The sequence below is a fragment of the Nestor notabilis genome, unplaced genomic scaffold, assembly GCF_000696875.1.
Source record: "Nestor notabilis isolate BGI_N333 unplaced genomic scaffold, ASM69687v1 scaffold524, whole genome shotgun sequence".
In the NCBI taxonomy this organism is placed as follows: Eukaryota; Metazoa; Chordata; class Aves; order Psittaciformes; family Psittacidae; genus Nestor; species Nestor notabilis.
In genome coordinates this window covers 68,924-91,805 of record NW_009925826.1, presented here as the reverse complement: position 1 = coordinate 91,805, position 22,882 = coordinate 68,924, and the positions used below count along the sequence as shown (strand labels likewise).

The 22,882-nt window shown below is 39.2% G+C and overlaps 1 protein-coding gene across 1 annotated transcript in view; it reads right to left on the bottom strand.

Annotated features, from left to right (window-relative positions):
• Positions 1-1,748: 1,748 nt before the first annotated feature.
• The window catches only part of SLC35F1 (solute carrier family 35, member F1), a 50,587-nt gene continuing 29,453 nt past the window's right edge, over positions 1,749-22,882 (bottom strand). Inside the window, exon 7 of the mRNA XM_010013208.1 lies at positions 1,749-2,997. Coding sequence (XP_010011510.1) covers positions 2,773-2,997 — 225 coding nt within the window. The 3' untranslated portion in view covers positions 1,749-2,772. The remainder of the gene's footprint in view (positions 2,998-22,882) is intronic.

The window sequence follows — 22,882 nt, the reverse complement described above, 5'->3', positions numbered from 1 at the left end:
AGAAGGACCACAAACATTTGGCTTAAAAATAAATACTAATAATGAAATTAACCAAAACAATTATGCAAAAGGAAGGAATTGTAAACATGAAACATACACGCACGCAATCCTCAAGGTTCTCAGACCAACACAGGGACAAACATTCAGAGAAAGGTATTTAATTGGTAGAAAAGGTAGCAAAAAAGACTGAAATGACAGGTGCCCATCAGTGTGGCTCTGGGTACCTGAGGGAACCATGGTGATTGTAACCAGAGCCCCTGCTCCTGGGAAATGTACAAAACCCACCTCAAGTAGAATTCCTCCCAGGGCTTGACCGGAGGATGCTTGCTGGCCCCTGTGCATCAGGGCTTCACCTCACCATGTGCTTCCCACCTGGACTTCCACCCTACAGACCTTAATGTTTCTTGTGTGGTTTTTAATTTATTATTTTTTTTTTAATCCTGTAGGATTTAGACTGTCCTGAACATCCCCAGGATACGGACTCTCATTTCTCTGTAGGAATCTTTTTTAATTTTAATCCTCAATGATTTAAGAGAAGAAGCTTGGAAACATCAGTGCTAAAAAGATTAAATAAACAGAAGGCTGGGGGGGAGGGGGTGTTGGAAAAATCATACATTTGTTTAAAACCAAGCCATCTTAACGGAAGCTTTTGGGCCAGTTTTGGGCACAGTTTGGGAATGCTGCAGACCCTTCCATCAGCTGCAGCAAGATTGTGTCAGGCAGCCTAAACACAGTGAGATAGAAATCTGCTCTTCTCCTCCACAGTGAGAGTAAGATTCAACATACTTCTGCTGTTCAGTAGCATTTTGGCATTTGCCACTTCATGTATATTATGCATACATGCTTCTCCAAGACTGCTTCAGGGAAGTCCCTTCTATATTAAAGCAGAACAGGACTATAAAAGATGACTGTTACCTCAGCAGAAATTCATCCTGCTTGGTTGAACTGTGTGGCCTTTTTAATCTCCAGAGTACAGATTGATTTTCTTTTTAAAACAGAAACAGGTAAGTTGAATTTTTCAAACATAAAGCCCTACATTTTCACTTGAGACAGGCTTCTTCAGCAGAATAACATTCAAATCAAATTAATCTTCTATGCCCACAAGCTAAATATTCATCAACCCTGTCGTAAACTCAATTTTCAAACACAATGAATGCATACACACTTTCGTAGTGCTATTGTGTACTTAAACTCCCTCCTTCTGAAGATCCTGAAGCAGTTTAAAATAACTTGGTCCCACAGCAACCCTGTGAGGTAGGTAAAATATGATTATTCCCATCTACAGATATTGGGAAACAGCCACATGTCATGCCCAAGGATCACACAGATGTGGTAGATCTGTGAATAAAATCAAGCTCTCCTGGATCCTTCTCCTACCTGTTAGACATAAGATCATCTCTCCTTCCTTAATTTTAAATTGCAAATAAATGACAGATATTGAAATAATTATTTCCTTTTATTGAGCTCTCAGAAGAGCAAACATACAGATAGAGATGGATTCTTTATGGTAGTGACTAAGATATCCCCCGTTCTGATAAGGCTCTTGGGATAGAAGTACAGTTGCAGAGCACACCCTTACTATTTTCACATGTCCCCAGGAATGTAAGTAAACTGCTGAATTCTTCTGCTAGTTTTCTAGTTGATGGAAAATAATTGGCTGCACCCTGCTGGTACGAATGCCTGTGCGGTACTGCAGCAACACCAGCAGATGGTCCAGTCTTTCTGCTCAGAAATTCCTTGCTTAATCTTCCTGATTTTTGTAATTTGTGGGCTTTTGTAAAAAACCAGACACATTTCTAAATAGGTATTGTTAGAATAGTGAACCACAGGAGACTCAGCAAACTGGAACAGCAGAAGGCGCCCTTGATGCACTGAGTATCTAAAATGAGTGCCCTGATCCACATGATATTGTCATCTTACCTTGGAGAGGTACAATACATAGGAAACTAGAAAATGCATTTTTCTTCTTACAGATTTAAGTTAAAAAGTAAGAAATCTGTGTTAAGTCACGACTACAGAGAAACTAACTCCCCATCACCTCATGCAAAACCTCAGGTGCTAGGAAATCTGCCATGGATCACAGAGAGGTCAATGCTTGAGTATTTCACTTCTGCAAATATAGAAAGGCTAAAATGCTCGCCTTATACCTATTCCTAGAATAGAGACGGGTATTGTAAGTTGTCCCCTCTCTGGATTCATGGAACAGATTACCTAGAAAGGGCAACTAGACAGATAGATAGTACAGATGAATTAATTTGTCTTTCCCTCACCAAATCCAAGGAGCTAGTAAAAGTGTGTCAGGCTGTTGCTACCATGACTAACCCATCTATTTTGTGGAAACAAACAGATCTTAGAGAGAAATTAACAGTGGACTGCACAAGTGTATTTGCTGTAAAAAGGTGGCTTTTCCACAACTGGTGTGGCTTAGGCATAATATCGCTAAGTGGGTGCAGTAACACCCTTCTGTGATTTGCCTTTCGTAATTTCCACTTAGGTATTGAGTATCTTTCACAGGTGTTTGACATTAACTGATTCATATACAGCAGTTTGTATTGCAAACATGCTGCTCACATCGTAAATGAGGGACTGGGATCTCCTTGCAATGAACACTCTGGAACAAGTAATTTGTATTTTCATGAGCTTTCCTTATTTGCTACCTTGCAGCTCACCATTGTAACTGCACCTGGTAAATACCTTTCTCTATGTACAATACAGAGATAGTGGATATATGAACTCCACTGAATCATCAGTAGGTTATCAACGGCCCTGGGTTTAAGCAACTCTAACATGAGGCTCCTCTTCTGTCTCCTGCCCGAGGCTGGTGTATGTTACCGAAGGCTCCAGCTGGCCGGTTGCTGGCAGGTCTACAACAGGTCCTGAAGGGTTTCGAAACTGCTTGTACACCCGAGGATCCTGGGCAACATAGGTGGATGTGGAGGAGTAGAGCACCAGCCCAACAAGGATAGTGAAGAATGACAACAAGTAAAGTCCTGAAAACTAAGCAGAAATAAGAAGAGTCACTAGACACAGCACCAGTTATGTTGAGCTCATGAAAACCCACAAGCAGGGATACACACAGATTTGTTTTCCAAAACAATGCATTGCACAGAACAAACCCCCTATCACAGCAATGATGACTTTTTATGGGAATGTCTCTTTGAAAGTTGTTTTGCTCCCATCAACTCTCCTGTCTCTAATAACCAGCAGATAACTGACACCTTGCAATGGCCTGGGCATCCTAAGTATTGATCATGTGGGACTTGGGAAAGCTGGGTTCTGGTCACAGATCCAAAACCATTTTTGTTGTGCTTTTAGACATGCCAGCTACTTCTCTGATTTCAAGTTTCTCTAGCTCCAGTGTGGGGTACTATCATCTACAGTTGTCTGACAGGTAGTGGACAAATCTGAAGTTGATTACAGCTAAACCACATGTCTGTGAAGTATAACATGCTGTTCGTAATATAAAAATATAATTAAATAAGCATTGAAAACCTACACATTTAAAAAATAAATATTGTCATAAAGGCAGCTTCTCTTGCTTGTAAGAAGAAAGCAGATGCTAGAAGATTTGATGTGAGTTTGGACAGGATGAACTTCAGATGTGAAATATGCTCTAGGTTGATCTCAAGAGGTTTGAAAATGCATACGAATGGCAGTTAACCAAGAGCTCAGGTACACGTTTATTGGCACACAGCTTCAGTGGATCAGAGGTCAGCCTGAATTTTCTGACATACCCAGACCCATTGTTCCTGGACTAAAAATACAACACAAATAGCACTTCTGGCAGATAAAAGTAAAGGCGAAAGTAGGGTTTCAAAAGCACAGATCATTGGATATTAGCTTTCAATACTCGGTTGCCGATATGGGGGACACATAAATGGCTTTAAGACCATTCGTCTTATTTCCTTATCATAGACGACAAGTTATTTCTCCTTGCATGCTGTGTGTGAAAAGCCATGGAGGACAAATTGCAACTGGTGACAACAGGTTGGTGGGGATATAGAACTGATTTGTATTCAGACGGAGTTTAAAAAGTGTCTGTATTCTGCAACTGTCAGGGATCTGTACTTGAACACCAACAACCAGCTGCAACCTGTTACTGGCTGCTTCATGAAGTACATCACTATTTTACTCGAAGGTATCTGCAAGTCTGGTTTTTAACCCTAAATGACTATGCTTTGATGGATGCTCAATTTTTTTTCTCTGGATCACTTTAGAATGGCACAGAATGGATAGTGGATGGACTATTTTACCTTGGAAGCTTTTAGCCATTCTGCTTTTTATATTTAAACAAATAATCATTGTGGAGAAACCAAATTTTACTTAAACTAACTTTTTAGCGATGTTAATTTGTTGCCATTTAATAAACCTACAAAAGGAAGCATTTGGCTTTTTTACAGAATCCACACTATCCTTGAAAGCTTTGGACATAGAACCCATGGTGATATATCTTTATGTGGTTTTGTTTCCCACAGCTAGTATGCGCATCTTAGAGGGAGAGGACCATAATGGGGAAAGTTTAAATTGTGTCACGATTGCAGGGTAGGAAGAGTTCTGCTTTTTATTAGCTCTTAATTGCCTTTTCCCAGGAATGTCACCAGGTCCTCACATGTCATCTGCAGTATGATTTGATGTAATAACCATCCAGCTGTCCCATCAGGCACAAAGACAGTGTGGAGCCTCACCCTGCTTCTGCTGAAAGATTCCTCTCACATGACACAGCTCTGAGAGGACTGTTTAGGCTTAGATCTCCCCCATGTGGCAATCAAACCCAAGTCAATAATTTCAAAGCATTTTCCAATTGATTTTTCTCCCCATTTTCAGTTCAGTTTTGCTCTCAGCACTTTCCTCTTTGCATGTGAATTTGTGTATCACTTGGCAACAGTGGATTTGACTAAGCCAAAGCAAAACTCAGAAGCCAATTGCATCTAGTTTCCCAAGCCAGGAACTAGTTCCCTAGTTTCCCACTGTCCCTCTTTCCCACCTTATGCCTGAATTTCTCACCCTGGACAGCCACTTGGCTTTGCTTCACTGTATAACCAGAGTGCCAGCCAGATTTGTGATTGCCTTGTGTCCTGCTGTGAGGAATCTGTGCGGCTTCCAGCCGCTAAGTGTACTCTTTTTTTCTTGCTCTAGGAGCCACCTAGCCAAAACCGATTCACTTTGCTTTAGTTTGTGACTCCAGCTCTACCATATAACCCTCCTCCAGGCCATACGTCTCATTCCTCTCAGGGGCTTCCTGTCAGTGGGCTCTTTTGCCTGATAATGTTCCCTCCATGGCAGTGTCCCCCGCAGTGGCAGCTCTCCAGCCTGGGAGAAAGGGTTTGGACAAAGCTGGGAGAAATCTAAACAAAGGCCTGTGAATCGTTTCTTTGGTATCTATGCATAGCTAGTGCAAAGACCTGGATCCTGATAGCCCTATAACAATTCCATCTTTAGCTTCCTCAGAAACAAGTTAAGGTTCAGCTTGAATTGTTTTCTCCAGCAGCTCTCTGCAGCACTGGAGCAGAAGGGTTGTTAGTACGGTTAATACAGGAGTATGTACTGTAGGTATATGAGAGATCTTTGGGTTTTGTCAATACTCTGTCAGATTGACCTAATCCCCTTGAAATCAATGGGTATTTTCCTCCTACTAATATGGTAGTGAAGCCAGCAGTGTAATGGGAGGACACAGACTTAGTTCATCAAATACAAAATCTGTTGTTCACTGCACTGTGTTCCTTGGCCTCTAGCTGAAATCTTCATAGTATATTGAAGGTAGGGTTTCCAGACACACTCTAGCACTATGTCCACATGTAGATTTCGGAGGGTTTATTTATCTTAACCTGCTGAGATTCACTATTAATAGACAGCAAGAGAGAGACATTCAAAACCAGCAGAAAGAGCTACTCCTGAGAAACTGAGCAAGGGAAGATCTGGTTTCATTGCTACCCTCTACAAAACTGCAGTACCGAACTGCAGGCTCTCAGGAAGCGTGCGATTCCTTTCTTTGGCTAAAAAGCTACTTAAGAATATTACTGTGCTTCATTTTTCTGATTTCTCTCCCACTTTCAAAAACTTGTATTTCCTTTAAGAAAAAATATTTTTAAAATATCCAAATTTGCACACCTCTCCAAATCCCACTTCCCTCCATGCTAAACAGGATAGCCGTAAACTGTTCAGAGAGTAGCATGGGTAGAAATTGTTCATCTCAGATTAGGTAATGGGTGTCACACACTATAGAGTAAGCAACCAAACAATAAATCATGTTTCTATATCATTAAATAATTTTACTATAGATCTCATAGCTATACATATAGGTACATATGTATATCATAGAATCATAGAACAGTTTCAGTTGGAAGGGGCATTAAAGATCATCTAGTTCCAACCCCCCTGCCATGGACAGGGACACCCTCTACTAGACCAGGTTGCTCCAAGCCCCGTCCATCCTGGCCTTGAACACTGCCAGGGATGGGGCAGCCACAACTTCTCTGGGCAACCTGTGCCAGTGCCTCACCACCCTCACAGGGAAGAATTTCTTCCCAATATCTAATCTAAATCTGCCCTTTGTCATCTTAAAGCCATTATCCTTTGTCCTGTCACTACATGTCATTGTAAAAAGTCCCTCTCCAGCTTTCCTGTAGGGCCCCTTTAGGTGCTGGAAGGCTGCTCTTAGGTCTCCCTGAGCCTTCTCTTCTTCATGGTTAACAAGCTCAACTCTCTTGCTTATCATGCAGTTTCTTGAGAGGCCATGTGACTTTATGATTAAACCAGTGATTTAACACTCTCAGGTCCTGGGACTGATTTTCAGCCTATGAATTCTTCCTGTGAATCAAAATGATTTTAGATAACCCTCAGTTTCTTACCCATTTAAAAGGGACAGTAGTTACTGAATGAAGATGGGATTACAGAATAAAAACGGGAAATAGGGTATCATCCTCTAAGGAGAAGGCAGAGACTTTCTTTTGCAGAGAAAATCTAAGTAAGTGTCTCAGTTGCAATAATATTTCAGATTTCATCACTGACATTAAAGGTATCTGACAAAACTTACAGAGTAGTCAAATCAAATAGTTAAATCAGCCCTACAGATCTCACCATGGCTGCTCCAGTCTGATATTTGGGTGTCTATAAATGCTTTCCCAACTGGAAATATTCAATATGGAACACACAATGATATTTACAAACATTAAAAAAATAGGAAAACATAAAAAACATGTCTTCTCTAGACATGTTACTATCTGCGGTGAAAACAGTTTACACTAAACTACTATTAATTTTAGGCGTATAACAAGCCTGTCAATTTGAAGATAAACATACAAAGCAAAACCTAGACAAATGTAACAAGATAACATCTGTAACAAGATTTTTCACTGTATCAAAACCTGCACAGATTCTAGTGAGCGAATGTTTCTGGTATTTGCCTAAGAGACATTCCTTAGGGAGCCAGTACTTGAATGTATTCGCCCAGTCAGGCTTAGCAGAAGAGCTAATGGCATCTGATGGCTTAGCTGCAGGAGCAGGGGGCTTGCTCCCACAGAACCCTGCCGGAAAACCACTGCTGCAATACAGTCTAGTTGACCACACTAAATACATGGTGAAATCATGCTGATTTTCTATCATCCATGCACAAAGTCTTTTACATTAAAAAAGAGCAGAACCCAAACATACCTGCAGTAGTTTGTTGTGGTTTATTGTTTTTCTTTTTTTTTTTGTTTTGCTGTGGGGTTTTTTAATTTTTTTTTTTTTATTTTTAATAAAATACCTTAAAACGGTGCTAGGTACAATTGTGAATGAAGTTTACAAAACTCGTTTGAAATTCAGTTGATGAATATATAGGTGTCTGCATACTTGCGATTTTTAAAATCTAGAATGAATTATTAAACCTTTCAAAATTGACTTCCCACTAGTTCTTCTCCTCTACTTACTATATCTCCATTCAAAACTTCATATTTCATATATCATTTCATATATCATTAAACCGTTAGGCTAAATCACTTCTACTATTTCCACTTGATATGCTTTAAGGTTATCCACTTGAAAAGCTGGGTGCAAAAGAAACTTCTCGATGGGGAGCTAAGAGTGTGTTTGGTTTCATCGTCTTGAATAGTGATAAGACTGCAAGAGTAGAAGAAAAAAGAAAGAAAAGCTGTTCAGAAAGCAGTAAATTCGTGCCTGGGTCTGGAGAGAGCGAGTTGTTCTTCAGTATACAGATCAGAAATTTAGAAGGGAAAGCCCCGGGAAAGGGCATAGAGGAATCACTGTTATCATAGCTAGGAAAATACTGCACTGACCACTGACTGCTGCAGAGGGAATTCGCAGACAAGTAGTTCTGACTGTCACAGATGTCCACATCCACATTACCACTGACACTAGGGCAAAACAATATCCAGAGTGACAAAAAGAGACAGATGCGAGTCTGCAGAAAAGCCCATGCAGACAAAGAAACTCAATGATTTGCTAATTTTGGTTTATCATTCAGCTATCATGATAATGATCACCACCATTATTACAATGGTTATGAAAATGCAAATTCTTTTTTACTCGGTCCATTGAACTGGAAATAGTCTACAGAAGCAGACTACTGGAGCTGCAGTGCTCCAGTTCCCTTTGTATTTGACAACAGCAGCAGTAAGTAACATGAAGCCCGGCCCCTAGCCTACAGCAACCCAATTGTGCTTTTTAAGACTTTAAAATGAATTTTTTGTTGTAAGACTAACTGAAAATTTAGAATTGTCATGAAATGAATCAACTACCTTCTCCCTTACCTTGTCTAGAAATTCTCCACATTTTGATTTAAAACGAAACAAAACCAACCAAACAAAAAAAAATATTCAGGTCTATTAATTCAAATTTTAAATGTTAGAGAGAAGTGATCTCCTTAGAATTATACTGATGAAGATGAACAAAATATATGTATCAGGTGAAATTCATTTAGTTCCATATTTCTGTTGACACCCTCCATGCTCTCCAGGCAGGCTGTTTCTACCACCTTCTTACTGCCATCAGTGTGTCTGTGCAGGCTGATGAACTTCCCTGTTTCCTGAACTAATTCAGTTTGTAGCATATGCTGCACAGCCCATCAAAGCTAAGGCCAATAGGGGTTCCTACACTGACATATCTCTTCCCCCTGGGTAACTTCACACATGAGTACCTGGACGGGATGAGCGAAGGGAATTAAAACCAAATTTCTGTCATTATCTTTTATATAGCACACAGATATTTCCACTCAGTTTGATGAATTGATTGAGAGACTGAGCTTCTTTTCACACTGTTTTCGATTTTCGCCTCTGATATAGCAAATGAAGTTAACTGTGACCAAGCACAGAAGCTGCGCTGTGGGATCACGCACTCTCCAGCCAGCAGCAGTATCAGGAAGGGTGAGGGCTCTGAGAGCTATGCATTTGCACAGTGCTTTCACTTGTGCGGCTGGATATTACAAACATATTATTTTATCAATAGAAATGGGAGCCAGCATCCTAGTCATAGGTCATCATGCTCTCTCATAGCTCCCTCGGCTCAGACCCATGAGGATCTGGCCAAATTTATCTTAGGTTGGGATTGTGATTCACTGAAACTATTACAAACTATTTTTGTCCCAGCTTTTGATGAAGATGTCCCTTTGGGATTCAGGATCTGCCCTGCTTTTTAATCAGAACAATCTTCTGGTTCAGCCTCAATTACTTCTGTCTACTCTCAGGGGTGAGAGATAAAGACCTGACGTTTGGCTGATCACTGATCCCAGGTGGGAGTTATGGTCAGAGTATTTCCTAGGAATAGGTAGACATCTTCCCAAATGGACTGCAGAACTAAGCTCTAGGCAGGTGATGATACATCTTTGTCATCAACAGAAATGAGGGCAGCCATTTTGTAAAATCCAAATAGCACCAAACACCAGAAAAGCTGCTGAGCTTTCCAGACTTCATTTGAACACATAAAACTCATCCACCTGAACATTTATACATCCTGCTAGGTCTCTCAGATCTTTAATCTAGAGATCTCTGAAGGGACCCAAGCCACTAAGGATATGGTTAACATGTTTTCTCAGCTCTCCAGCTGCAGAAGCTTGAATGCTTGAGTGTTGTCCCCTGCTGGAAAGGGTACCAAGGGGCACTGGACAGCTTCAGTAACAATAACTTCTGAGCAGCAAGTCTGTACACTACAGGCAGGATGGCATCATCTTCACACTTTAATGACCTCCTGGCAAACTGTGAGGATATAATCTTAAGTGATGACTTAAGCTCCTATCTTGCCCTTCCAATGCAGCTCAGATACTAGGTGAAATTCATAGCTAGTTCTTCCACATCTTTTTTCTTTTCTTTCCTGTCCATTGGCAGTCACATAGAAATTTTTCACTGGATGAAGGACTCTTGCACTGCAGGCATGTCTCAACACATCATTGTTGCTCATGCCGGTCAGAACCCAAAGCAAGAAGTATCTGCCTTGCTTCAATGACAGTGAAAACCTGACATTGGCCTCATTGCCATTTAGTGAAAACAAAGAAGCTAAAGGAAGTTTTCCCTCTGTCATTTCATGCATGAAAGAAAGGCCATACTTCTCAATTCCTTCTGCCTGCTTGCGCCCTCAGTGTGCTCTAACTCAGATGAAATGCTGCCTATTACTATGGCTGACACTGAATCACAAATGTTGCATAGAAATTGTGATTTGAAGTAATCGTATAACACATTTTCTGCATTTTCCAGTTGAGTATCAAAGATTTCTGTTCTAGTGCTCTCATGTTTTGCTGTAGGTAAAACATAGTGGTCCATGCTTTCTGTAATATAGCAGCACCTTCTTTTTCAGTCCTTGCATGATATTTGCTGGTGGGCACAGTTTAACTCGTAAGACAGTGGTGAGTGGGAAAGTCCTAACCTCTCAAATGATGAGCTTACCTATACGGGAAAAAAATGAGGGGGTTACCAGAAAACTGTCACCACATATTCTCTTAAAATTTAAGCTTCATAGTTTTCCTAGAATTCATTGGTGGAATAAAACAAACTTACAGAGAAAACTGATAGCATTTGGAGAAAAATCTCTGAGCTGTAAGGCAAATACTGGGTTTACAACAAATCTGCATGATTTCATGCTTCTCAAAAGGTATCATTAGAAAAAATTCATAATTGTCTGCCCTTTCTAAATACGTGCCTGTTAGGGCAACATGTTTGTGCAAAAAGGCTTATCTTCATTTCCTGGGTGCCAGGACAGATGGGAATGCTGCTTTCTCTTCTGTTTCCCTTTGTTGCCTCTGTCATCAGATGTAGAGGAAAAACGAGCCTGTGTTCAGTACCCCTGCAGTACCAGCAGTCTATCTAATCAAAAAGTGCAAGGTAGAATGAGTCCTGCAATCTGTTTTAATCTTATCTACATAAGACAGAGATTTTTATGACATTCAAACACTTGTATTACATTGCTCTAATTTCCTGTGAGCATCCTTACTGTGGGACAAGGTTATTTCTGGTTAACTTCTCTGGTTATTTCATATCAATCACTTCTCAAGATAGTAGTAAAGCAGTTATCCTTTTAAATGTTCTTAATACAAAAAGGAAGAACACAAAAGAAGAGCTTATAAAAATAAAATCAATTTACCCTCTCCACTTTTACCTTTCAATATTCTTTGCTGGTTTGCCCTATCAGCTCCCACTTGCTACATGTCTGTCTGGTTTTGTGTGTAAGTAATATAGTAGCAGTTGTCTGCTGTACTCGATTCTCAAATAATATATATGAGGCTAATTGTGCTCAGTGTGTTCAAAACCAAGGCACAGTAATTAATTCATCTTGGATCTTTATATTTTCCTGATGAATTTAACAATATATTCCTGCAGCATTCTTCCAGAATGTAATTGTTTTCTCTCAGCCATAAAACAGGGAGCACTCCTACCCTGAGAAACAAGGAATACACAGCTGCAGTTACCCTTACCATGAGTGACTATGTAAGCTGTCTGAAGGGAGTGTGATACGGCTGTTTCAAATTGGAGTTCTCCATAGTCTGGCATGTTTGCTGCAGGCAACAGGAGGCTAAACTTCAGGAGTTCCATGAGCTCTCAACTGAGCCAGCTCACAAGACAGGCACACAAGGGAATCAGAACAGAGAGCATGTCCTAAGCTGTTGAATCCAACCCCCAATAACTGCATACAGTCAGATCATATATTCCATCTGGCAAATAGACCCTGTCCTCCTGCAAACATTATAAGAGCTTTTGTCCATTCCCCTCTAATCTATTGAAGACTATTCTGGAACCTCTCTGCTACAGTAGACAAAAAATCCCCCTAATTTCTACTCCAAATATATGCATTCTCAGATTCTGCCCATATATTCTCATGTCTTTAGCTCAAACAATTTTCCTTTCCTCCTTGTGAATTTACAGACTAATTTATATATGTTGAGGTACCATAGTCCCTCCCAGTACATCAGAAATCAAAGCTATGCTACATACAACAAACATTTTTCAGGATTTGCACATTCAGTACATTCTTAGTGGACACACACTTACTCTGTAAAGGCTTTGGAGCAGGTAAGACAAAAAGCTGTTTGGCCCTCTTGAGCTTGATCAAAAGAGTGTGTGGCCACAGCTAAAAAATGCTGTCCTTAGATGGTAAGTTGTCCTGTTCTATGGCATTAGCACTTCACCATCAATGCTAGAAATACCTAGATTGTCCCATTTCGAAACAGCTTTGCCACAACCATGCTTAAATTCCTCCCATCTGTTGCCACAGACATTACCTCGCACTTTGTGCTTCATTGCATTTCTCTATGTCACCCAGTAATTGTTGCCTGATTATTTTAATCCTCCTTCCTACTGACGTGCCAAAGCTATTACTACAGTCACTACACAAGGCCGGTCTTCAGACCAACTCTCTGGGACTTCCATTAGCGAGGAGGTCCTACCAGCAAGCCGTTTCTCTCTCAGCATGTTGCCTTGTCCTTTATCCTCATTAGCAAGTTTCTCACCTAGCTTCCAATCATTACAGTGTTAATCCTGTTCCTTAGCTTAATTGATAATTTTCTACACTGCACTGTACAAAAGCCTTACAGATTAAATCTACATTTGACTTTTGTCTACAAAAATTTGTTAAATTATCAGTCATGAGATTTAGATTGGATGATTTACCTCTATATGTACCAGGTTACATTTTGTCCAATTTTCCATTTATCTCCATGTGTCTAATTATTTTTCCCTAGTGTCCACTTCTGATTTTAGTTTATTGCCTACTTCATATACAATTCCTCCAATTGTCTATATTCCCACGCTTGAAAGAACTCAGCTTACTGTGTTCTGTTTCTACTTTTGACTTAGTAATTTCTATTTCTATTAACTACTGTGCACTGTTTACCTATTTAACTCTTGCTCTTAGTGAATATGACAAAAAGTCCCATTTTCATTTTGGTTCCGAACTAACTGTTGTTTAACTTTGGCCTCTGCTGTTTTTGCATAGCAAAAGTATTTCTTCTTTTCATATACAAGAAGAACTTTTACCTGTTCTAATCCAGGACAGTTTCACTGTTGTCTTCGTTGCCAAGCTTGGTTTATCTTTTACAGCAGTTACTCCTTTTCTTTTTCACCTGCACAGCATCAGTTTTCTTTCACGATTATTTTTTGCCCATTGTTTTCTATTGATTTCTAGCTATTTTTTAAGAAGAATGGTTTGTCCAGTTGCATCTAGAGCTCTCTCTTACAAACTTTCCTCTTGAACTTAAGATACAAAATCCAGATTAATTTAAATCAAAGCTATTTTAAATCTCCTTCAAACTGAGTATGATCCCTTAGAACACCTGAAAAAGCAGATACTCTTGTTTGCTAAATTTAGCCATGTCAGTGCTGGAAATAACTCTAGAAGTTTACTAGTTTACCAGTTTATTAAGGTAAGTTGCTTAGCAGCAGTGCTGATGACAAGCATCTATTCCATATTATGGTTTGAAAGCTTCCAGTTTAGTGGGAAGTGGGAGTTTAGGCACAAAGAAGATGCTTTTTGAAGACTTTCTAGTGGTTAATAAAATCTTACTACTTAGATTGAAAGCATGTAGAAGTGATGACTTCTGACTGATGTTATGTCTGCCTGTTGGTCCATTCCTTCATTTTGGTAGAAAATAGGAGCTAATTTGGATGATGTAACCCTGTATGTCTGTAACATTCATTAATTTGGCTGGTAGGAGGCACTGTCCTGGGTTCAGCTACAGCAGTCATTTTTTCTCCTTCTTAGTAGCTGGTGCAGTGCTGTGGTTTTGACTTTCAGTCTGGGAACAATGCTGATAACACCGATGTTTTTAGTTGCTGCTCAGTAATGTTTACTCTGACCAAGGACTTTCTCAGTCTCATGCTCTGCCAGGGAGGAGGGGAAGCCGGGAGGAAGCAGAGACAGGACACCTGACCCAAACTGGCCAAAGGGCTATTCCATACCACAGCACGTCATGCCCAGTATAGAAACTGGGGGGAGTTACCCGGAAGGCCCAGATCGCTGCTCGGGTCGGGCTGGGTATCGGTCGGCGGGTGGTGAGCGGTTGTGTCCTCTCCCCTTGTTATTTCTCTTATCATTATTACTGGTAGCAGTAGTGGTTTGTATTATACCTTAGTTACTGGAGAGCTGTTATCTCAACCCGTGGGAGTTACATTCCTTCGATTCTCCTCCCCATCCCTCCGGGAGCGGGGGGAGGAAGGAAGAGGGAGGGAGTGAGTGAGTGGCTGCGTGGTTCCAAGTTGCCGGCTGGGCTTAAACCACGACAGGCACAAATAGAGTAAGCGTTTCAATCTACTTAGTTAATCAAAACAGAGAAATTAATAAATTTCCAGTTTTATGCATGTTTCTTTCTGGTGGCTATGTGGACGGTCAGACACAATTCTTAACACACTTCCTAAATATTATCTTCTTTTCTGGAAACAAGGACTTAATACTGTAAGAAATCTCCAAATTTATAATGCAGCTGTTGCATTTAACTCTACCATTTGCTTCCTATGTCTCTGGGGAACTTCCAGCCTTTGTTTCCATATGCTAAGATAGAAATAGCATCCAACTTGAGGAATCATAGTTTGAAAATCTTTGTAGATTTACAGTAACTGAACCTTATTTAAGCTTTTGAATTCGGATGCTGCTTTACTAATTCATTAGGGTTTTTTTTGTTGTCTCCTTTGGGTTGCAAATTATTGCTGAGATATGCAGCTCAACAGATGCATTGTACTTGCTTGTCTTCAAAAGTATGCTTGACTTGGGAAATGCTGAGGTTCTCATTTACTTTTTTTTTTATGTTTCCCCACAAATAATTATGAAACTAAGCCTCCTGGTCTTTGTTTTCATATTCACTGAGTATCATTTAGAAGTATGTTGTAGTAAGATCCAGCTCATTTAATAGGATATCTCTGTTATATTCTTCTGTCTGCACTTTTTCTTATAATGAAGAAAAAGGCACTACTTATTACAATATTTTTTGCTTTCTGCAGTTCATTCAAACCATTTTCTTGTTCTCTGTTGTTACGCATTTCTCTTGCTCCACTCTCCCAAATTTCTCTTTTCAGCCCATGCTCACCAGCATCATTAAAACCCATATGGTTTTGTTGAAGATATATCATCCAAGAGTTAATTATTCCCAATAACAGGAAGATTTTGGGTAGGAATTATAAACTCACTTTTACCTTTCCCATGACTCTTCACCACTTTTTCCAAAACACTATGTACTTCCTTCAGTCTAAGAATTAAATTTCATAGTGTACTCTGTGGTATATTCAAGAGATCTCTGAACAACTTTTTCCTTATATTGAAACTCAAAACTAATTCAAACAAGGCAATGTGTGTTGACTGTTATTTGTCTCCAAGTTCTCAAAACCCATTATTACCATACCTGGATTCTTGCATTTCTTCAAGTTAATAATGTCCAAATATTAACTCCAAATGAAAATGATGGATGGAGGCCTTATGCTAAATACAAGGATACTGTTGCATGTTCCACCAGTTCAATGCCATTGCCTCCTTTTGGCCGCTATAGTGCCCAAGTGTCTGGATCACTGTTGAGCCTGGGGGCAGAGGTGGGGACAGAAGAGACTAGTGGGATCACCTCTTAAGACTATGGGCAGCAGTGACTTCAAACTACGTACAAAATGAAACAGCATCCTGAATTACAATTCCCTAACCATTTCTCACTAGTGAGAAACCTTTATCTCCCTAGTTCCCTAAACACTGCTCCCTCTTATCTACTCCTGTGAAGAAAGCAGTGAAGACTTGGGGATGATGGACTCAGCATTCTGCAAGGTGTTAAAAATTCAGGTCCCATGACAGTGATGTGAATTACCTCCTTCAAGTAGCCAAAGCGTATTTCTGGGTTTTTATCCATGTTCAACTCATTCTCCAAAGATAATTCTTTGTTCAAGACACTTAAGAAGGAGTATTTTATAATAACTGAAAGCAATACTGAAACTCAGCATAACATTGTCTGTATTGAAAAATGTCCATAATGGAAATTTATAATCCTGTGGCTCCTCTTCATTTTGTATAAAATATTAGAGAAAACTAATAGATTCTATGCTAGGACTTAAAACTTTTGTTCATGATTTTGATTGAAAAATAACAACTTCTCACTATAAGGTAAGTAAACCACTTTCCCAGTGCCTTGTAGGTCAGAGTACTTAAGTGGTTCATTGTAAGCAAGTCTAAGAATCAATTTAAGTAGATTACACAGGCAGATACGCTGTCTTCTTTTCTTTCTCTGGGGACTGTCTGTGAACAGGCTGATTTTACACTTTTTTTTGCTACAGTTAACATTTACATTCTTCTTTCATTTCATGCTTTCTTTTGAGTAGTCAATACCCACTAGACAATTTGCTATCCCATATGACCAAAGGCAGAACTCAGTCACATAGTGGAGCTTTTTTTTTTTCTCCCTTGGCTGATTGGATTGTCAGTGTAAACTACTTCAGTCTGAAATTGGCTCTATTCAGTGATTACATGAGTTTCAACTGGCCTCAAACACCTTTTATACAAATGAAAATTTACCTGCATACCTACCTTACGCACATTTTTAAAGAGAGTATAAATACATCAAATTGAAAAGCTCTTTTGAAATTGAAAACAAATCTTTTAACATTTTAACATTTAAGCTCTGCAGGAAGATGTGATACTGAGACATAAGAGAGATTTGATTCAAAAGTTACACACAACAAAAAGGGGGGAAAGTTGGAGAAAAGGAAAGAAATATTATGACCATCTAAGCATTCACACAAAAAACCTAAAGCTGTACTCTGAGTTGACAACCAGGTATTGAGTAGTAAGGCACAGAACAGTGGTGTTGTCAGTAAACCTTGTTAACCAGGCATTCATTAAGAATATTAAGAAATCTAGATTACATAGTTAAAGGAATATAAACTCATGGACAGTTAGGTAGATAAGCTCCTGGCTGTTCTTTTGCTGTAATTATGAACTAGTTCCTGGCTAGGAAACCAAACCGTATGCCTACTGGAAACTCTGGCAACTGCTGACTGCAGCTGACAGGATTATCTCCATGGCAGATGCCTGGAAGCCTTCAAAGCTCCTTCTTGGAGTTCTGGACTGCCTAATGCAGAACTGAGATTTGTTCTCCAGCTTCCAGAATTTATGAGCTGGATAATTTGTGTTTTCTGTGCCGGAGATCTTCCAGTTCTAGAATACCTGGTTGAAAATGTTGGAAAATGTGCACTGCTGCAACCTCTTAGATGAGAGGGCAAAAAAACAGTCAAGGTCTGAGAAATGCCATCTTCTGTTTCCTTGGGAGCATATTGAAAACAGATTTTTTTCCACTTAGAATTTCTCTTTTGATAATTAGGCATTTCCAACAAAAATGAATTTTGCTAGAAAACTGCTAACCAGTTCTGTTGTGAGCAGTCTTTTAACATAAGACAAAATAAAAATCCCAAGCTAAAAGCCAGGAAAACAATCTACAGAACTTGACATTTATGATGAGCTACTGTCTGAAAAAATATAATTGAAATGGAAGCTTTCATCGTAACTTTTACAATATGAATGCCACATCTTTTATACTCTTTTTGACAGCTCCAAAACAGTAAGTATCCATGTTTCACTATTCATGCTTTGTAACTAATGAATCTATTGCAAGATAACACTGTGAAAGGAAGAGATATCCTTTCAACAATGAACTATTTCACAAAGCTGCCATATCTGTGCTGTTTTGTTAAAAATCTACTGCCAGACTGTGCAACGTCTTGGTAGGAGTCATTTAATTTTCCAGCTTCTACTCTTTTTTGTCATTTACTTCACAGCTTTTTTATTGTATAGCATCCTGCATCCTCAGACAAAGAGCGAGTGGATGTGGCCCTTTCTATCAGAGGAATACACATTCAAGTGTGACCAAAGACAGACCTAACTCCTTTCCACCTCAAGGTAGCTCTTTAAATATACACAGCTAACTATTTTCTAATTTATTATAATTTGGAGGAAGAAATGCAAATAAACAAATAAATAAATGTAAAGAAATATGAAAAAGAAGACTTTAAAATGCCAGTTAGATGAAAGGCATGCAGACAGTACAGCTTCATGGGAACACAGTCGTTGAGAGGGAGATCCACTGTAAGAAATTTAGTACACTGGAAAAGAGAGAGAAACATGAACATCGTTTTCTGCACATTAGCAATAGCATAAAGAATTAACTAGTAATATGATTTACCCTCATTATCAAAGGCTTAGAAGCCTTTACTAGGATAAAAGTCTGGTGAGATTAAATTCCATTCAAACAGAGTTTATGGGTCAAACAGCTTGCATATCCAATTTCATCAGGAAAATATCTTAAATCATATGACTGAGGAAGTAATAATGTAAAAAATACATTTTTACAGTTGTTCAGCCTGCACTACCTGCTCTACTAGGAATAATGTTGCACCATTGTTTCCAGTAAGGGCCAAATTTTCACCTCAGTGAAGCTTACATAAATCCCCAATTCATGGACATTGCTTAGGATTTGTGCTGGCAAAAATTAAATTGGAACCTACTGCCCCCAACTTGTACCCTCTCTTCTCCATTATGTTAAAACTCACTCTCCTTCATGGCCTGTTTCTTGATGTAACGGGAAGGCTGTTATCTGCTCCCTTCCATTGGAGGGACTCTGCTGTTAGAATTAGCATTGAAAAGTCATTTTTAGAAGCATAAGTATCAGCAAGTGAGGCTTCAGCTAGCATCATTTCAGATTTCTGGTGCTGAAAGGTTTTGAGTATCATGTTTGTCTGTGTATCCAAGTCCTTTGTCACAGATACTCTGCATGAGTCTAAATCAAATTATATGACTTCCTTGATTTATTATGAAATATATGTTTTCTCCACTTAGAAATTGCTACTATATCCAGAAATTCTGAATTTTTATAGCTGCATCTTGGATAAAATAATGAATGAATTTGCCAAGGCAGAATATAATTGATTGTGCTTGGCTTGCTAGGTAATGATATAATATAGTGTGACTCGACCTGCTGGTGCAGAACACAATCAGTATGCGTGCTCTAGCTGGTGGGAAACTTAAAATAAACTGCTTAGATTATTTAGTGAGAACCCAATTTGCTTAGAATGACTAAAGCACAACATACAGCTTGCCAATGAAAAGTATGAACTTTAAAAATTCACATAAAATGAAGGCAAGACTGAGACTAAAATGTAAAAAAGAACACCCCCTAAGCAAAAACCAACTGAAGTTATAAAAAAGTGCCAACCTGTACACCCAGAGAACTGGACCTGAATTTCCCACCTCCACTGGTGTCAGTGTATCCACGACAAAGAACAGCTATTGCAGCCTCTGACAGGGCAAGGACAGTCCTGTTACTCAGAACATTAAATTTCCTCCATGCTATGCCGAGACATCCCTCTACACAGCATGTATCACATTTGTACGGCATCCTTCTGGTCCCAACACTGTTTACCACCATGTGTATAAACAGAAAGAATGGATGAAACCCAGCCAGCAAAACAATGCATTGGCTCTGCTCTGCAGGCTCATTTCTCACAGTGGGGGCCACTGTGGACTCCCTCCTGCATGTGTAGGGTGGGAAAGAACCTTATGCAGACTGGCTTTAGTACTCCTGGGAACACTGAAGTTCACAGAAATCAAGAAATCAGGGTAAATCAAACCAAGAGATGAGTCTGAAAGACAGGAGGTGAAGATGAATGTGATAGTACAGCATAACAACAGCAATAATAACAACTTCAACAATAACAATAATAGTAAGTTAAGTTTGTGTTTCAAAGCAGAAGATAATTCAATTGTGCTAAGAAGAAGGTGAAGTGAGAACAAATAGGAAAGTTTTGAACATCAAAACTCTATAAAATATATCAATAAGATGACAATTTTAAAAAAGGATTGAAGAGATGGAGGTGTATACTTAAATCCTATGGCAGTTGCAAATACTCAGCTACCAAAGAGGCCAGACACCTTTTCCCATTCACTGGGATATCCGGAATCAGTTACTGATTACAGAAGAACTAAAAGAGAGCTTTTATTTGGGGGATGTACATAATTTTAAGAATGATGCACTACAATTTAGTTATCTACCTCAAACTGAAAGTCATAAATCATTACATTTAAATACAATAAAAACTTGAACAATTAACATCTTGAACTATAAGTTAACTGCTTATCTGTCAAGTTAACATGCCATATTTCTAGTTTCTATGGGTCTGTGAACTGTACAATGTGTTACAAAGATATCTGTATATGGGTTAAGAATATAAATATAAACTCATTGTCCTGCATGACACGATGTTGCAAGTCTGTATGAGAAAAAAACTAAATGCTAACGAATACAAACACTTCAAGCACAATTTTTTCCCAGTTTGGTTTCAGAGGCTCTAAAACCCAGTTAAACTAATTTCCTGCATTTTCTATGGATTTTCATAGATTTACTGTTATAGGTGCAATAAACCCATCTGGTGATAAAGGTAGCAGTGCAGGGTAAAAATAATAACTGTTCCTTGAAAGACTCATGAAATTATATTCTTCAAGGGGCACTAAACCACTCAGTTCATCCTAATTCAGCAAAAAACCATTTGCTTCCCAGTGAAGTGGGGCTGTGCCCATTGGCCAGTGCAGCAATAAGCAGGAGGAGCTGTGTATCTGAAGGAGATGCAGAGGGGAGATGGGAACAAAACAGCTTTTTAGAAGCTAGAAAACAACCAAGTGTGCACAGTCTTAGGAGGGGAATTAATTTAGAGCATTTAAGGTTAGACTTCATTATTGACGGCAAGTCGCACATTTCACAGTTCTACTTCCTCATATAAAATGATACCTGACAGTAAACCAGAAAGAAAATGAGGAGGTGATCTGTCTAAGGAAAAATACATGGTAACTAAAGAAGGAACCAGATAAACAAGTGGGCTTTTAAATCTGGATCATCTTTGAATATAGCCTCTATTTTCAAATTTCTTCTGCAATGTAAATTGGGTATGAAAGGAGACACCAACAGCTTGGGAAGTTGATACCACATTTCAGGTAAAGTCTCTTTCACAAAGTCCTGACAATGGTCTTTTCTGTATCAGCGCTTCAGCTGGGAAGAACAAAGGAGAGACTCACATGAGTTATATGAATTGCAGGGTGAGTACAAAACATGAAGGAAAAGCATTGATGAAAAATGTAAATACAGTTTTACTACCTATGGGGTAACAAGCTTCCTGGAGAGAGAGACGAGCATTGCACAAGGTGCTGGAGGGACCTTTACTGCTTCTTGAGTTGAAGGGACTACCTCAGGAAGGATGAAATCCAACCAGATGAGGTGCAGAGAAGGATTTGCTCTGATTTGTGAACTAGGGGCATGGAGAGGATGCAACTGCTGCCTATTGGTGTGTCAATGGAATAAAATGCTAGGGAGACATGGGCATTCTTTATACTGGGGCATACTCTTGGCAGAAAAATGAGTAGACCAAAAGCCACAAGTAAATTTATGCTGGAAATAAGAAGGTTTGTAACTGTTGAAGTAGTCATGTCTTGAAGTAAGAGTTGGTAAGAGTTTATGAAGAAGGCTGCATGACATATACATTAACCCTAGAAGAAAGATTTTCCGTTTTCTAATCAGATGAGTAAGTGGCAGAGGAGACTGCCAGCTACTTCAGAGGTAGAACTTCACCAGTTATCAGGGCAGATGATGAAACCTTGCTTTCAACCAGAAAACCTTCCAGTTCTGATTCTCCTCTCTTTACTTGAAGTTTAAGGTTTGTGTTTTCTAAATTGCCTTTTTTGTTAGGTATGAGCAATGATGAGCACAAAGCTGTCCAACCCCTGCTGCCTTTGCTTCTCTCCCTCTAATAGAGTTTGACTTTGCTAGAACACCACCACCACTGTTTTCAGAATTAAATTTGCATGTCTTTTACAGTTAATATAGCCATTTTTCTTGGAAACAGTGAACTAGCATAGCTAAACATATTTTGCTATGGGTATCAAATAACATTATTAACAGGAGATAACAATATTCAGGTAATACCTAATGTCAAACACTTTGGGTTTGAAGTGTCGGGCAGAAGGAACGAGGAACCAGATCACCATGAGACCAACCCATGAAGTAGCAGACAACCTCTGTATGGTTTTGTCAGTCAAATTTTTGTTTCTATACTTGCTTTTCTTCTCTCTGCAAAATTCTTAAAGCCATAAAATAAAATAAAAGGCAGGAGTGAAAAAAAAAAATAATTTGTGTTGAACTCTGAAGCTTTGAACTTTCACTGTCTCATTCAGATTCACTCAGGTACCATCAGTATCACAAAGTCGGATATGAGTTGGTTAGCTACTCAGAATTTTAAGGCTTTTCTTTACCTAACACTTTTCTGGGCCACCATTTTAGCTATTAAGTAACCTCCCTCTTATGAATAAATGATGGTACAAATCAATTGCCTCCAGCACCCTGATGCTTCTTTCATGTGATGGACACTGGGGGGGATACTTGTGAAAAATGAAGTGCGCCTTC